Source organism: Oreochromis aureus, linkage group 17, assembly GCF_013358895.1.
Source record: "Oreochromis aureus strain Israel breed Guangdong linkage group 17, ZZ_aureus, whole genome shotgun sequence".
Lineage (NCBI taxonomy): Eukaryota > Metazoa > Chordata > Actinopteri > Cichliformes > Cichlidae > Oreochromis > Oreochromis aureus.
In genome coordinates, this window is record NC_052958.1 from 20,004,243 (window position 1) to 20,020,023 (window position 15,781).

A 15,781-nucleotide genomic window follows, 5' to 3' on the forward strand; every position below is an offset into this window, starting at 1 on the left:
CTATTTGAATGTATCTGTATACATACACAGCTAAATATAAGTAAGCAGGATAACCTGACATAAAGATCAGATTTTGGATGATAAAGATCTCAAATCTTTAGTCACTTTAGAGGCATGATGGTCAAAACAAACAAAACAAAACAAAACAAACAACTGCAGAAAAATAGAAATGAAGCAATACATAATTATACACCTTTGTTTTTAGTAGACTTTGTATCCTAAATAGTGAATATAGTATATATAGTATAGTAAAATACAGTAAACTTCAAGTCTTCATAAATTAGAATATTTACATTTGACTTATTCCCAGAAAATGCAAACCAAGCTCTTGCTATAGGCTATAGGCTATAGGTATTATATAGAGACTGCAGAGCCCATAGTAATGGGCCATATACTCCATACTCCTGAAGGATCCTCCAGTGGACAAACCAAGAAGTTGATACCTTCAAAAAAGTGCACAAAATACATGTAGACTGGTTGAGCAAACTTGTTTCAAACCAAGACTTGAGTTTCGAGGTTTAATGTGCTTCTTTAGTCACTTCTTTGTTGACATGGAGGTATGCTTTGAGTCACTGTCGTGATGGAAGTCCCAACTAATACCCATCCTCAGTGTTCTGGTTGAAGGAAAGAAGTCTTCTGTCTGATGGTTTCCTTCATCTCTGGTGTGTTTAGGTGTGTTCTACTCTATGTGCTTGACAGGTTATGTTCAAAGAAGTGTGAGTTTAACCACATTTCCATGAAGCACATCCTACTATACTCGTATCCATTCTGGGTCTTAATTAAGGCTCCAGGCTTTTTCATCTTTCGCAAGTACCACATGTGCCCCATGTGCCCCATGATATCTGGAAAGCTTGCATGTTTTTCTATCCATTAAGTTAGGCTCTGCAGCCTTTCCATGCTTTGTGATAGGCTCCAACAGCCCACTACAGACTTAGCATGACCATGACATATATATTTCAGTGCTAGTATTAAATTTTAGTATTTCTGGCTTCACTGTGTTTCGTTCTGATCAGAATAATTTTTCCTTGTTTTTCACAGTGTGGACACCTGTGGATGCATTCAGAGAAGCTATGAAAGTAAGACTGAACCTCTGTCTGATTATTTCATTTCTGAAAGCTGGACTTCTTGTGTTGTTCAGGTATTAAAAGCTAAAATAAAATGTGGTGTCTTGCCAAATGAGCAAATGATAAAGCACAAAATATACATAAAGGGCCTTCATTCTTGACAAATTGAATTACAAAAAAAGCAATTCAAACCTTAGGGAGAAAACATTTCTGAGTGCATCAGCAACTACAGTGGCTTGTCTTCTTCTATTACATTGCTTAGAGCCCACTCACAAATGCACAGCTGAAATGGTCCAAACACACACACACACACACACACACACACACACACACACACACACACACACACACACACACACACACACACACACACACACACACACACACACACACACACACCCCTCCTCCCCATTTTCCACCTGGGTACATACATTAAAATTAAAAATTCAGTTATAATATATAAATTTGCTTCATATGTTCATTGATCTTTTAGCAGATAGTCATCTGCAGAAGTTCTTAGACGAACACAAGGTCAGTCTGAGGAGGAGATGTAAACGTGTGACTGAAGGAGCAGGAAGTGGAACCCTATTTAACAGGATCTTCACTGAGCTCTACATCACAGAAGGACAGAGTGAAGAGGTTCATACCCAACATGAGGTGTGGCAGCTGGAGTCAGTTTCCATGAACAAGACCACCAATGACACTCCAGTCAGCTGTCATGACATTTTTAAAGCTTTGCCTGACCAACAGAGACCCATCAGAGTGGTTCTGACGAATGGCATTGCCGGCATTGGAAAAACTTTCTTAGTGCAGAAGTTCACTCTGGACTGGGCTGAAGGTTTGGAGAACCAACATGTCAGTGTGGTGATTCTGCTTTCATTCAGGGAGCTGAACCTGATCAGAGATGAGAAGTACAGTCTTCTAGAGCTGCTTCATGTTTTCCATCCAACATTACAGAAGGTCACAGCAGAGCAGCTCACTGTCTGCAAACTTTTGTTCATCTTTGATGGCCTGGATGAAAGCAGACTTTCATTGGATTTCACTAAAGGGAAGCTTGTGTCTGATGTCACACAGAAGTCATCAGTCAATGAGCTGCTGACAAACCTCATCGAGGGGAATCTGCTTTCCTCTGCTCTCATCTGGATAACTTCCCGACCTGCAGCAGCCAGTCAGATCCCTCCTACATATATTGACAGGGTAACAGAAGTACGAGGCTTCACTGACACCCAGAAGGAGGAGTACTTCAGGAGGAGATTCAGTGATGAAGAGCTGTCCAGCAGAATCATCTCCCACATGAAGACATCCAGGAGCCTCCACATCATGTGTAGAATCCCAGTCTTCTGCTGTTTTACTGCTACAGTTCTGGAGCACATGTTGACCACAGAGCAGAGAAGAGAGCTGCCCAAGACCCTGACTGACATGTACTCACACTTCCTGCTTGTTCAGACAAAGACACAGAAGCACAAGTACCATGAGGGACGTGAGACGAGTCCACAGGAGCTGATGGAGGCTGACAGTGAAGTTCTTTTGAAGCTGGGGAGGCTGGCCTTTGAAAATCTGGAGAAAGGAAACATCATGTTCTACCGAGAAGACCTGGAGCTGTGTGGTCTGGATGTCACAGAGGCCTCAGTGTACTCAGGAGTTTGTACAGAGATCTTCATACGAGACTGTGTGATATTCCAGAAATCAGTCTATTGCTTTGTTCATCTGAGCATTCAGGAGTTTCTGGCTGCAGTCTACATGTTTCACTGTCATACTAACAGAAAAACAGAAGTGCTGAAGCAGTTTCTAGGGAATGGTGAACATGTTTATTGTGGTGACATCTCATCTTTAGATGTCTTTCTGAGCAGAGTCATACAGAAATCCCTCCAAATTAAAAATGGACACCTGGACCTGTTGGTGCGATTCCTTTATGGTCTCTCTCTGGAGTCCAACCAGAGACTCTTAGGAGGTCTGCTAGGCCAGACAGAGAGCACTCCAGAAATTATACAGCGAATCATCAGCAACCTTTGCAAGATAACCAATGAGAATACCTCTCCTGACAGATGCATCAACATCTTCCATTGTCTGATGGAGATGAAGGAACTCACAGTACATCAGGAGATTTTGGAGTTTCTGAAGTCCAAAAACAGATCAGAGAAGGAGCTTTCTGAGATCCACTGCTCAGCTCTGGCCTACATGCTGCAGATGTCAGAGAAGGTTTTGGATGAGTTTGTCCTGAAGAAGTATAACACATCAGATGAGGGACGAAGGAGACTGATTCCTGCTGTGAGGAACTGTAAAAAGGCTCAGTGAGTAAATATCTGATTAAGATTGTGAATCAATGTACATTTGTAGTTAAGGTGTTCAAAATGTCTTACTATAATGCTCTCATTGTTCTTTTTCATTATTCCACTTTTTTATTGCAAATAATACATTGGTTAGATTTTGTCACAGATGCTGTTGAGCTGCTATGAAAATGTTGTTTGTTTCTTATGAAAGAATTACTGTAAAAATGCATTGTAATGATGCATCACTGTTTGCTTACAAACTCTAACTAATTCAGACCAGAGTAAATAGAGTAAATGTGAAATTTCCCTAAAATCTGCAGGTCTGAGAGAGACTGAGGAGAATTATTATTTCATGTTACACACGTTAACACAAATCTTTATCCTAATGAGGACACAGTTGCCATCGTATTTTAGTGTTTGTGTTTTTGGTGTTAATGTTTAAGCACAGCATCAAAAATAAAAACCAAAGATGAAATCTTGTCCAAAGAGACTTAAAATCAGCATAATGATTGTACTTTCGGAGCAGGCGCACCTAGAAATCGAGGCTACAATGCTACAAGCCTAACTGTTCATCCATGCTATTGTTACTTGTTGAACTCAGCCTCTGGCTGCAGCTAATGTCGCTCTGGAAATATGTTATCTCTGTCTGGATGCAGTTTGCAACATTGTGCTCTTTTCCTTTTGTTCAATGACATCTTACTTTGGAAGATGCACAAAACACTAGTTCTTTATAATAAATTGTTCTGTAATATGTGTCATCACAGACTCTCTGGCTGTAAACTGTCAGAGACTCACTATGAAATCGTGGCCTCAGCTCTCATGTCCAACCCCTCCCATCTGACAGAGCTGAACCTGAATGGAAACAAACTGCAGGATTTAGAGGCAAAAAACATTTTTGCTGCTCTGGAGAGTCCAAACTGCAGACTGGAGACTCTGAGGTCAGTTCACTGATTACTATTTCTGAAGATATTTCAATAAATTGAACTGTAAAGCTTTCTCCTTATAACCTGACTCGAGCACGGTCAGATGGAATGACCCATCTTTTTCCAGTTCCTTTATGGTATCTTGGTTTTGGGTATCCAGGACTCGAATTTCGGCACCAGATTGTGCACATAGCTTAATTGGTAAAATCCTACACTCTACACTACCTGATGCAATGCCATGTGTCAGCTTGTCTTGCCTTTAGTTTCTTCATGTTGTTTTCTGCACTAACCGCTTCCATACAGATCTCTATACTCAGACACTGAGAAAATATATAAACAAGGGGAAGATTAGGGAAGTGGAGACAGCTGGGAAACACGGTGGAACAAATTAGACATACCAAGGAAAGGGAAGCAAACTGAACGTTATACACAAGAGACAAGGACTATCAAAAGGAAAGAGGAAACCTGACAGACACAGAGTACTCAAAAATATTTTGTTTTCTGAATGACATATTTTATTTTCTGGGGTGCTGGAATTTTTAAAATTAAATTCAATTAAATTAAAATTTAATTCAATACTCAGATGTTTTTTTTAAATGTATCTATCACAAATTACAGAAAAAGATTTTTATGTTAAGACCAGTGAAATATTCAGGCTTTCAACTCAGTCAATAGTTTTAAATATATAAATGTTTAATCATTAACTCAAAGTTTAGTGTGCAAAATAAAGGCCTGAAAGTGAATTGACAGACCAACCAAAAAAATATCTTGAAAGGTGTTCTGTATGTATGAGTATGCACCAGGAGGACAACAGATAAGAACTAAAACTGGCTTGATAAACATGTTTGATAAATAAGCTGCCACTCCTCCCTCTCAGCCTGTGCTTTTTTATTCTAGGGTCTACCTTATAATATAAAGCGCCTTGAGGTGACTATTGTTGTGGTTTGGCTCTGTATAAATAAAATCGAATTGAACTGAACTAAATTTGAGGATTCTGAAAGTTAGTGACACTCAGTAGTACTGATCTATCTAAACTAAAATATTCATCATACTGTAACCAGGTTTCTGTAAGGCAGAATAAATCAATATGTTGAACAATCATTAAATCATTTACTCACAGTAACTTAGAGCGATCTAATGTTTAATAGTCCACATTTAATTGTTTTAGTCTCTGAATCATTTTAGGGTGTTATATTATTCTTTTTTATTATGCTGATTTTTGGTTTGTTTGATGATGACCGGCGAGCAGACACAGTCTCTTTGGGGATGGGGTTTCTCGAGGATAACATAAAGACAGAAACTTCAGAGAGGTGTGTGAGACTGCAACTCTCTTTCCTGGTACCAACTCAGGATAGTCACTTTGTTATTAATTTGACCAAATGATCAAATGATGTGATAGAAATGATGTCCTTTATATCTAAAGTAGTGTGGAGGTAAGCATCAACGACACAGAGGTCTCAGTTCTCACTCCTTCTTTATTCGTCTCTCACATCAACTGCTCATATCGCGCCACAAAACAGAGGAACACACTTCCTCAACACTGGGTGTGAGTGGAGCCCTCTAGTGGTCCACCACACATGCCCCCCCCGAACACCGAGCAGAACTAGTCCAGGACCCGGGGCTTAAGGAAACGGCCGGAACGGCTGAACCGGGGACTGACAGAGGGCAACCCAGCCCGGAAACGAGGCTGGCACTGGCGGTCAGAAAAAGCTGCAGACGACTCGGACTCCGTTGATTGCGGGTCGCTCCTGGGGGAAAAAACAGAATCCATCAGCCCGGTGGCAGGTGGGCGGCCGCGGCGAGGGGCCTGGGCCGGGACCACCTGATCCTCATGCATAACATGTGCAGGCTTAAGTCTGTCAACAGAGACAACCTCCTGCCGACCGCCAAAGTCCAAAATGAAATGTTTGTTGCCTGGTTTAAGAACCCTGTATGGCCCGTCATATGGGGGACGCAGCGGAGTCCTATGGGCATCGTGCCTGACGAAAACAAAACGAGCAGAGTCCAACGAACTCGGAACAAAAGTGTCAGGCAGGCAGTGGTGCACAGGACCAGTTCAGCCGGGGAAGCCCCGAGGTCTTCTTTAACCGCGCTACGCAATCCCAGCAAAACCCACGGAAGACGGTCGACCCAGTCGCCACCTGTCAAGGAAGCCCGGAGCGCAGCCTTAAGAGACCGGTGAAACCGTTCGCACATCCCGTTAGCTTGCGGGTGGTATGCTGTGGTGCGGTGGACCTTGACCCCCAGGCCGTCAGCCATGGCAGACCAAAGCTCAAAAACGAACTGGGGGCCCCTGTCTGAGGTAATGTCAGCAGGGGGACCGAAACGTGAAACCCACGTCGACAAAAATGCTCTGGCCACCGTCGCCGCTGTCGTGGATGCCAGGGGTACCGCCTCCAGCCACCTGGTCGTGCGGTCCACCACAGTAGGATGAATGCCATCTTTCCTAACAGTTTTTCCACAGAAACTTTCACAATTGTCTATGAAACCCATGTCTATTATTTTTTTTCACATAGGACTAGGTAGGTGTGTATAATATTGTTTGAATAATAGGTCGGGGTAATATTAAAACTAAAGCGATCATTTAAAATCACTTTAAATTTAAAGTATGACAAATATGCAATTTTAAAAAAAATAAATCAGGAAGAGGTCAAACACCTTTTCATGTTACATTTATAATATCACTCTGACCAAACATGAGTGTAAAAGTGAAAGTGAAAGAAAGACAGATACTAAGTACACATTAGATTGAGAGAAGGTAAAAACATGCTATTATATTAATGTGTTTTATTCCTGATTCAGTTTGGAGGGCTGCAGTTTGTCAGCGATCAGCCATGTTGCTCTATTCTCTGCTCTGAAATCAAACCCCTACCATCTGAAAGATCTGGACCTGAGCTACAACAACAACCTGGATGATTCAGGACTGAAACAGCTGTGTTGTTTTCTGGAAAGTCCACACTGTAGACTGGAGTCTCTGAGGTTAGGTCACTTACTCTCTGTTACTATTATATATTTCATTATTAATTCATTTCCATCGTGTAGCATCCATCCAAAAACCAATGTTTTATTTGAATATAAATTGGTCTGTAGTCACTAAAGACTAGTGTTGGGCACATATATTGAAGTGAATGGCCACTGTTAGTTAATAAAGTAAATAAATGTTTCATATGCCTGCTAAACAGTCACATCGGTGCACAGAAGATTCCCTGAACTTCACATTACCAACCTTTCCACATCTAATTTGTTTATTATCGTTTTATTCGTTACTTAGATTGGAGCTCAGCGGTTTGTCGCCAGAAAGCAGTGTTGCTCTGGTCTCAGCTCTGAAGTCTAACCCCTCCCATTTGAAAAAATTGGACCTGACTCATAATGACCTGCAGGATTCAGGAGTGAAACAACTATATGGTTTTCTGGAGAGTTCAAACTGTAGACTGGACACTCTGAGGTCAGTTTACCTATTCTGTGACTACTGAAAAACCAAAATTTGATAGACTTCCATCAGTTCCATGTATAAATGATCAAAATTTAGGTTATCTACATGTTTTATTCTCTATTTAGACTGGAGCTCTGCAGTTTTTCAGAGATTGGCTGTTCTTCTCTGGTTTCTGCTCTTAAGTCCAATCCCTCCCATCTGAAACACCTGGACTTGGGTGGAAACGAGATTCAGGATTCTGGAGTGAAGCAGCTGTGCAGTTTTCTGGAGATTCCTCTATGTAGATTGGAGACTCTGATGTCAGTTTGCTTACTGTCTGCTATTACTAAATCTTTTAATTTATGTGTATAGTATAGTTAACTTCTTTCTTTAAAGTTGAAAAAATTGTTTTGATAATGATTTATGAGTAAGAAAATCTTACTGATGAGGGCATAGTGTGGTATATGTGCAAATTTAAAAACTGTCCATATGTGGCTGGATTGTATTTGATTTTATCCACATTTGTAATTCTTTGTTCAGTCTGTGGTGCTGCAGTTTGTCAGAGATCAGCTGTGCTACTCTGGTCTCTGCTTTAAGGGCCAACCCCTCCAATCTGAAATGTCTGGATTTGGGTGTAAATAAGCTGCAAGATTCAGGAGTGAAGCATCTCTGTGGTTTTCTGGAGATTCCTCTCTGTAGACTGGAGACTCTGAGGTCGGTTCACTTTCTGTAATTCTGTAATACATAATTACATTATGGATACACACAGACACAAAGAAATTCAGAAATTAGGGATTGCTCATTTAATAATGATAAACTCATGTTTAGCTAAATCAGAATCGTTAGAATCTTTTTTTTGTCATTATGCCAAAAACACACTGATATTATATGCTGTTCTATTCAGTGCAAAGAAAAACAAGGAAAGCAAAGAAAGCAATCTAACTATTCATAACAATAAAGAAATATAAAATAAAAGTTTCTAATAAATAAATACAGTATAAGCATGATTAAATATGTACATATTTAATATGTACATATATGTGTGTGCTTGAATCATTCTTGATTGCACAAGTTAGAGAAAAGGACATACAACCCTAACAACATACAACATACAACTGTTAGAGTTGTTTCAGCGGGTGGGAGTGCAATCATGGGTGAAGTATAGAGTATACAGTAGTGGACTTAGCACACATCCCTGTTTCAAGTTTATGTTGGGGCTGAGTGGTGGGAAGAGGTGAGACCCTACTGTGACTCTCTGTGGGTGGTCTCTGAGGAAGTCCCTAATGCAGAGGCAAGTGAAGTGTGGGAGGCTAACGTTGATTAGTTTTGTTATCAGTCTGTTAGGGATGATTTTGTTGAATGCCAAGCTGACATCGATGAAAAGAAGCCTGGCATAACTGTCCTTGTATTCCAGATGGGTCAGGGTTCTGTTTAGAGCTGTGGCTATGGCATCGTCTGTTGATCTCTTATCCCTGCATGCAATCTGGTGGTTGTCGAATGTGGGTGGAAGTGCTTAGATGATGTAACTTCTGGCCAGTTTGTCAAAAGAAGCAGTTCATGTTCTCCTCTAGCACAGTGTCACCATCCACAGCATTGGGTCTGGGTTTGTAGTTAACAAGTCAGCCACACCCGATTCAAGTTGTTGCTGTGGAGGTGGTCCTCAGTTTTATTATTATAATCCAGCTTGGCCTATCTGATGCCCTTTTTTAGATTTGCTCTGGCTGAACTGTACAGTTCCACATGACCAGACCTGAAGGGAGTTTCCTCAGCAGGGTCCTAACTGCACTTGCCATCCAAACTTTTGGTTGGCATACACCCAGATGCAGTGGTGATGGTTTCTGTGCAGTACTAGATGTAGCAGAGTACAGATGTGGTGTAACATAAATAAGGATATTTGGTCCAACTAGCCCAGATGGGGTGTTGTTATGGTGCTGTATCCCTGTTTAATGTTGGGGTAGACTTTATTCAGTAGCTTTTCCCACGTGTAGTACAGTTTACATGCTGACGAAAATTGGGGAAGTAACCTGAACGCATTTGATATAATTATCACTGATTATATGTACATGTTTAATTGTTTATCCAGACTGAGGCGCTGCAATTTGTCAGTGATCAGCTGTGCTGCACTGGTCTCTGCTCTGAGGTCCAATCCTTCACATCTAAGAATCCTGAACCTGAGTGACAACAACCTGAAGGATTCAGACGTTAAGCAACTGTCTAAACTTGTGAGGAGTCCACAGTATAAACTGGAGACCCTGAGGTCAGTAAAATTTGAGTGGTATTGTACTAAACACAGTTATTATGAAAGGTCAACACATATGTAATCCAACTTTTCTTGTAAATCTGCATCATCCAAGTGTTGGCTTTCCTCAGTGAAACTATGAGAGACGAAAACAGTCAACCAGTGTGATAAGACAATTGAATTCAATTCATTTTTATTTATATAGCACCAAATCACAACAGCAGGCACCTCAGTATACCTTATATTCAACCTGATATCATAGCAAAGCGTGTAATAGACACGCTGGACCACTGTGTCCATTTCACACTTTGCCTTTCCAAAGCGTCAAATATATATACACACGCAAGTTGATTGCAGGTTGCATTACCAGCAGGGGGATATAATATATTTAAAGCAATAAACAAATGAAGTACATTCCATCAATCCATCAGTCGGCAGAAATTGTTAAGTTAGGTGGCTAATAGGTATTTACTTATAAATGTGTCAATAATGTCTTTTTAAATGCTTTACTGTGATTATTTTCATGTTGACTTTTAAAACACATCTTAAAACCCATTTTTATTCTTTGGCTTTTGATCTCAGTGAGACTTAGTTTGTCTTGTAATATAATTAGTTATTAACTAACTAATTAATAATTTTTTTTTTAATTTGGTTTTTATTTATATATTGTGTAAATGTTATTATTTAGTTCCAATCTACAGCGCTTTGCGTCCGCTGTGGTTGTTTTAAAGTGCTTTATCAATAAAAATGATGATGATGATGGCTTGATATATATTTTGCAGCCTACTGCAGCTTCTGCAAGCATGTCCATTTCATGCTTAGGAGAGGCAAAGTGATGAATGGACACAATGGACCAAAGCGTCTATTACATGTTTTGCCGTGATGCTGGGTTGTTATATTGTAGGGTAGAGACCCTGTGATTAAGGGTACTTAAGTTGTTTTTAGCCCTTTTTATTGTGAGCATGTGTTTGAGTTGTTGTAAAGATGATTGCTGTTGTTGTGTTCAAGTCTAAAGGACATAAACTTGGATTCTAGCTGACAGTCTTATAAGATTTAAAGAAACAATGGTCCTCATTCATCAGACTGTGGGAGCATTGAATCTTTTTGTTCTAAAAGAAGCCTGCAGACTGTTGTTCAGAGAACCACTGTTACATTTAATAATCTAGTATCTACATCTAGTCTTCATACAGAGCAGAAGTTCTTTTGAAGTCCAGAGTTACATTTGCATTTTTCCCCATCAGTGGCTTCATCTAGATATATTCGGTGACAGTCTGCATGTTTATTTATTAGCTGATGAGATGTTCATCAATGCGCAGAAACTCTTTGTTTCATTGAAACAGAAAGAAACTCATCATTAAAGTGCAACAAAGTATTAAAGATTCTCATCAGTTCATTTCCAATGTGAATTTGAGTGGAACAAACATGATGCTAAAATTCTGTGTGAAGTTCTCAGTGTTGGGAAGGTTACTTTTAAAATGTATTCCACTACAGAATACTGAATACATGCCCTAAAATGTATTCTGTAACGTATTCCGTTACGTTACTCAATGAGAGTAACGTATTCTGAATACTTTGGAATACTTAATATATTATCATGCTGTTTACAACTACATGAATGTCCTATTGCTGTGATTTATTACTGTTACTGAAGGTACGTAGTACGAAAACGTAGTAAAGGGACCTCTGGCTAACACGTCCGTTCCCTGTCGGGCTGGTAGCCGAAAACTAGCTTTACTTTGTTGTCTGGGTCAACTTTGCTTGCGGGAGACAGAGAGGCGTTGAAAGGCTGCTCCAACGGAACTTTTTTTTTCCGGAGGAAAACACGAACACAGTGTACAGTTGAGTCTTAATAGCTTACTTACAAATGGGCTCCTCAGGCACTCTTCTTGGCTGCAGTGGTTATTATTATATTTACATGCTTCCAGCTCCCGTTTTTGCTCCGTGACAGCTCGGACTTTTCCTTTCTCTCCCTCCCTCGCTCACAGACACATAATGGGTATGGCAGCCCATTCTCGCTGCAGCACGGACTACACTGCCCATCAGGCTACATGCTTTAGAGCTATGCCTGTAGCATTCTGCCTTTTAGCTTAGCACAACAACAACAACAAAAAAGCTCTCTCACCCAGGAAACACGCAGAGAGAGAGCGCGTCACCCTGTAACCATGGCAACCGTAACGCTGCCGCCTGGAACAACAGAATGTAGCTGTCAAACAAACCCAAACAATCCTGACCCGCGACAATATGAAACAGGAAAGTACCGCCGTGTATTCCATTTATTTCAACAAAGTAACTGTATTCTGAATACCACCTTTTTAAACGGTAACTGTAACGGAATACAGTTACTCATATTTTGTATTCTGAATACGTAACGGCGGTACATGTATTCCGTTACTCCCCAACACTGGAAGTTCTATATATTTACTCCAACATCTGAACATGAGAGCTGAGAGGACAGTGGTTACGCTGCCCATTTGCTCCTCTGCTGCATGTTTTACTGGCTGTGCTTCATCATTGAAGCGAATAAACTGAGTTTCAGTAAACAGAATATTCATCTCTGTTTCTTCTCTTTTTACAGCTGGCAATGATGATCTTGGCAATGGTGACAGTGTATAATGTAAGTGGATGAGCTGTGTTCTGATGATCCCAAGAAACTGAAGCAGCAGCAGCAGCGTGTGTGTTACTAGGAGGTGATATGGAGAGTTAAGCTTCATCCAAAGAGAAGTCGAGGTGACTGATAGTGCTGGAGAGTGAACTCTTCTAAGAGTCTTCTAAGTCTATTCTTCTGACAGCTGCACTGAAGAAAAGACACATCAAGGGGGAAAGGGACACATTCATTATTATTATTATTATTATTATTATTATTATTATTATTATTATTATTATTATTAATAATAATAATAATAATAAGAAGAAGAAGAAGAAGAAGAAGAAGAAGGAGAAGAAGAAATATTGCTATTACCAATAATCAATTTATATAAAAATGAATGAAAAAAATATCAATACTGAGCCTTTTAATGAAGGACACTGTAAATACTGGTGTAAGTATATGCTCATATTATTAGATATTATTCTTTTTATTTTGTTGCTTTTCAAATAAGTACTTTCAGTTTAACTTCATTTTAAATGTTATTCAGCTTTTGCTTTATATTCTGTGCTATAAATAAATCTATGATGACACTACCACACTTCAAACCAGCTATTTAAACACAACAATGAGTTAGATAGATTTTTTTTTTTTAAAAAAAAGTAAGAGTTCATTGTATTATGTTTTCACTAACTGACAGCTTAAATGCCATTCTGACACAATCATTTTCGTCCATGGTGGCGGAAGCTACCCCTTCAGTAGCTCTTGTTTGCGTTATATTTTTTTTTTTTTTTTTTTTTTTTTTTTTTTTTTTTGTCTGTCCCATTTGGTTCTTAAGCCGTCAGAATTGTTGTCTGAAGACCAACAAGGATACCAAATGGATTTATTTTGCCAAATGGATCATCATGGCATTGCCGTATTGGTCCATTTGATCAAACTTTGTTGTTATTATTTATTTTATTTTCAGTTGTTACAGATGGGACAGACATGACTGGGGGATAGGAAAGGGAGAAAGAAAGAGAGGAAGGAAAAGAAAAACAGAAGGAAAAGGGACAGTGAGAAAGGGCACTTATAAAGACAAAGAGAAAGAAAAAAAAATCTCTTGGATCACCTGTTGAGAGAAAAGAAGAAAAGACAAGCAAAAAAAAACCAAACAAAAACAAAGCAACATACTAAACACAACACCATCACGTTAATCTAGCTGAGTGTGAACAGCAGTAAATACTAAATATTGAAAGTTGTTGTGCAGCACATGGGACAGACAGCGCACAATGTGCTTTGAAGTAGCAGCTAAGAAAGGTGTAGTTTATGTCTCACGAACAGTGAACACCCGTGTGCACACCTGTGTGGATCAACGCGCTTGTATATACAAAAGGTTTCCCCATGTAACGGTCTGCTAGAGGGTGTGGAGGCCCATAGCCCCGTCCCCAGGGCATGAAGCAGGCATGGAGGAGATCCAGGCTCCAGACATCCAGAGGACCCAGAGTGCGAGAGCCCAAGGAGCACCACCGAGGGGCATCCGTGCCACCTTCCTGGGAAGGGCTGAGGAGATCCCCAGACGAGGGGTCACCCAGTAGCCACGGAGCAGAAGCCAGAGGGGCTGCACTGGCGTGCCCGCCGGCTCTGCCGGCAGCCAGCTGTGCCAGAGTGAACCGAGTTGCAGGCCCGAGGCCGGAGGCCCGAGGGCCCCTTGCCCGGAAGAGGCCTGACCGGCGACAGGCATCGGGCCCCGCCAAGTAGCCACGGGAGTGAGCCGGTGCATACCTGAGCGCCCAGCCCGGACACCAAGAACCACCAATGCACCAACCCCTGAGGGCATCAGCTACCAGCAGGGAGTGTGGTGAGGGGAGATAGGCCTCCACACTTGAGGGCCTGGGAGTACCCAGGGAGGTGGAGTCTAAGACCCGACCTGACATATAGACACAGACAAACAGGCACACACAGACATAAACATGCTTTCCCACCCTCATGCACACATATACAAACACTCAGCACTCACCCAACGTAGGGATAGACATATATAGACATGTACACACAATCATACTCCCCAAACATACTCTATGCCCCGGGTCCAGGTACCCTCGCCCCCAGAGGGGAAACGGCACCAGACCCAAGAGATGTGACCCTTTCCCCCGGGGTGGAGGCAAGCAGACCGCCCCAGGCTCCGCAGCAGCAGGGAGACCAATCGTTTGCGTTATATTCTTTATTGTCATTACATTTAACCTGATGGAGCAAGAAGATGGTAATAATTCCATTCAGTTCAAATCAATTTTATTTATACAGTGCCGAACTACAACAACAGTCGCCTCAAGGCGCTTTATATTGTAAGGTAGACCCTACAATAATACATAATTAGAAAAACCCAACAACCATATGATCCCCTGTGAGCAAGCATTTTGGCGACAGTGGGAAGGAAAAACTCCCTTTAACAGGAAGAAGCCTCCAGAAGAACCAGGCTCAGGGTGGGGCGGCCATCTGCCTCAACTGGTTGGGGTGAGAGGAGGAAGACAGGATAAAAGACATGCTGTGGAAGACAGCCAAAGATTAACAACAAGTATGATTCAATGCAGAGAGGGCTGTTTGGTACTTTTAGTCTTCCACTTCTTTGGAAAGCTGGTTCTATATACTTTGTTTAAAAAAAAACAACAAATCAATGATTTCAATGGGAAAAAATCATCCAGGGTATCTGCACTGATGTGGACTGGGTAATGTGTTAGGAATGAAAGGATGTCACATTGTTTGATGGAAATGAAAAAGTAAGTAAGTAAAACTTTATTTATATAGCACCTTTCAAGATAAAAATCACAAAGTGCTTCACAGACGCTAAAACATAAAAATAAAAATCAACCAAAAGTAAGTTTAAAAAGATTTTTTTTGCCGTTTTTAAAAAGCGACCACTGAGTCCACAGATCTCTACCTCAAAGGGAGAGAGTTCCATAGTCTAGGAGCCACAGTGACAAAAGTTCTGTCGCCTTGTACAAATTTTTTAGGAGCACAAACAAGGACTTCAGTCTTGTCCTCATTTAGTTGAAGAAAGTTTCCAGCCATCCAACCTCTAATGGAGGCTATGCACCTATGCAAAATCTGTAGCTTGGAAACATCTTGGGGCTTAAAGGAGATATATAACTGAATATCATCTAGCAGTGATATGAAATGTCCTTAAAAGTGTGCAATAAGTGCTGAAGAGGAAGTAAATACAACAAAAACAATAAAGGTCCCAAAACTTAACCTTGTGGCACACCATAGGCAAGAAAAATAGAAGAGGAACTGTACTTAGAGGTAGCCACAG

General features: G+C 40.8%; 1 protein-coding gene across 3 annotated transcripts; it reads left to right on the forward strand.

Annotated features, from left to right (window-relative positions):
• The first annotated feature begins 2,415 nt into the window (after positions 1-2,415).
• Positions 2,416-13,088, forward strand: LOC116318217 (ribonuclease inhibitor-like). 3 transcript variants are annotated; one of them, XM_039600596.1, is made up of 8 exons: positions 2,416-3,355; positions 4,099-4,272; positions 7,060-7,236; positions 7,529-7,702; positions 7,816-7,989; positions 8,210-8,383; positions 9,753-9,926; positions 12,484-13,088. In XM_039600596.1, the coding sequence occupies exons 1-8, from the start codon at positions 2,436-2,438 to the stop codon at positions 12,491-12,493; spliced, it is 1,977 nt and encodes a 658-aa protein (XP_039456530.1). In that variant the 5' UTR covers positions 2,416-2,435; the 3' UTR covers positions 12,494-13,088. The 3 variants fall into 3 exon arrangements, with proteins under 3 accessions (XP_039456530.1, XP_039456531.1, XP_039456532.1); XM_039600597.1 differs by having other exon boundaries at positions 8,267-8,383; XM_039600598.1 differs by lacking the exons at positions 8,210-8,383; positions 9,753-9,926; positions 12,484-13,088 and having other exon boundaries at positions 7,787-7,925.
• Positions 13,089-15,781: the final 2,693 nt, after the last annotated feature.

Coding starts and splice junctions, on each gene's coding strand:
- LOC116318217 (XM_039600596.1), top strand. CDS start 2,436: ATGTTGACCACAGAGCAGAGAAGAGAGCTGCCCAAGACCCTGACTGAC. Junction 4,273..7,059: donor TGCAGACTGGAGACTCTGAG/GTCAGTTCACTG, acceptor TTCCTGATTCAG/TTTGGAGGGCTGCAGTTTGT. Junction 7,990..8,209: donor TGTAGATTGGAGACTCTGAT/GTCAGTTTGCTT, acceptor TTCTTTGTTCAG/TCTGTGGTGCTGCAGTTTGT.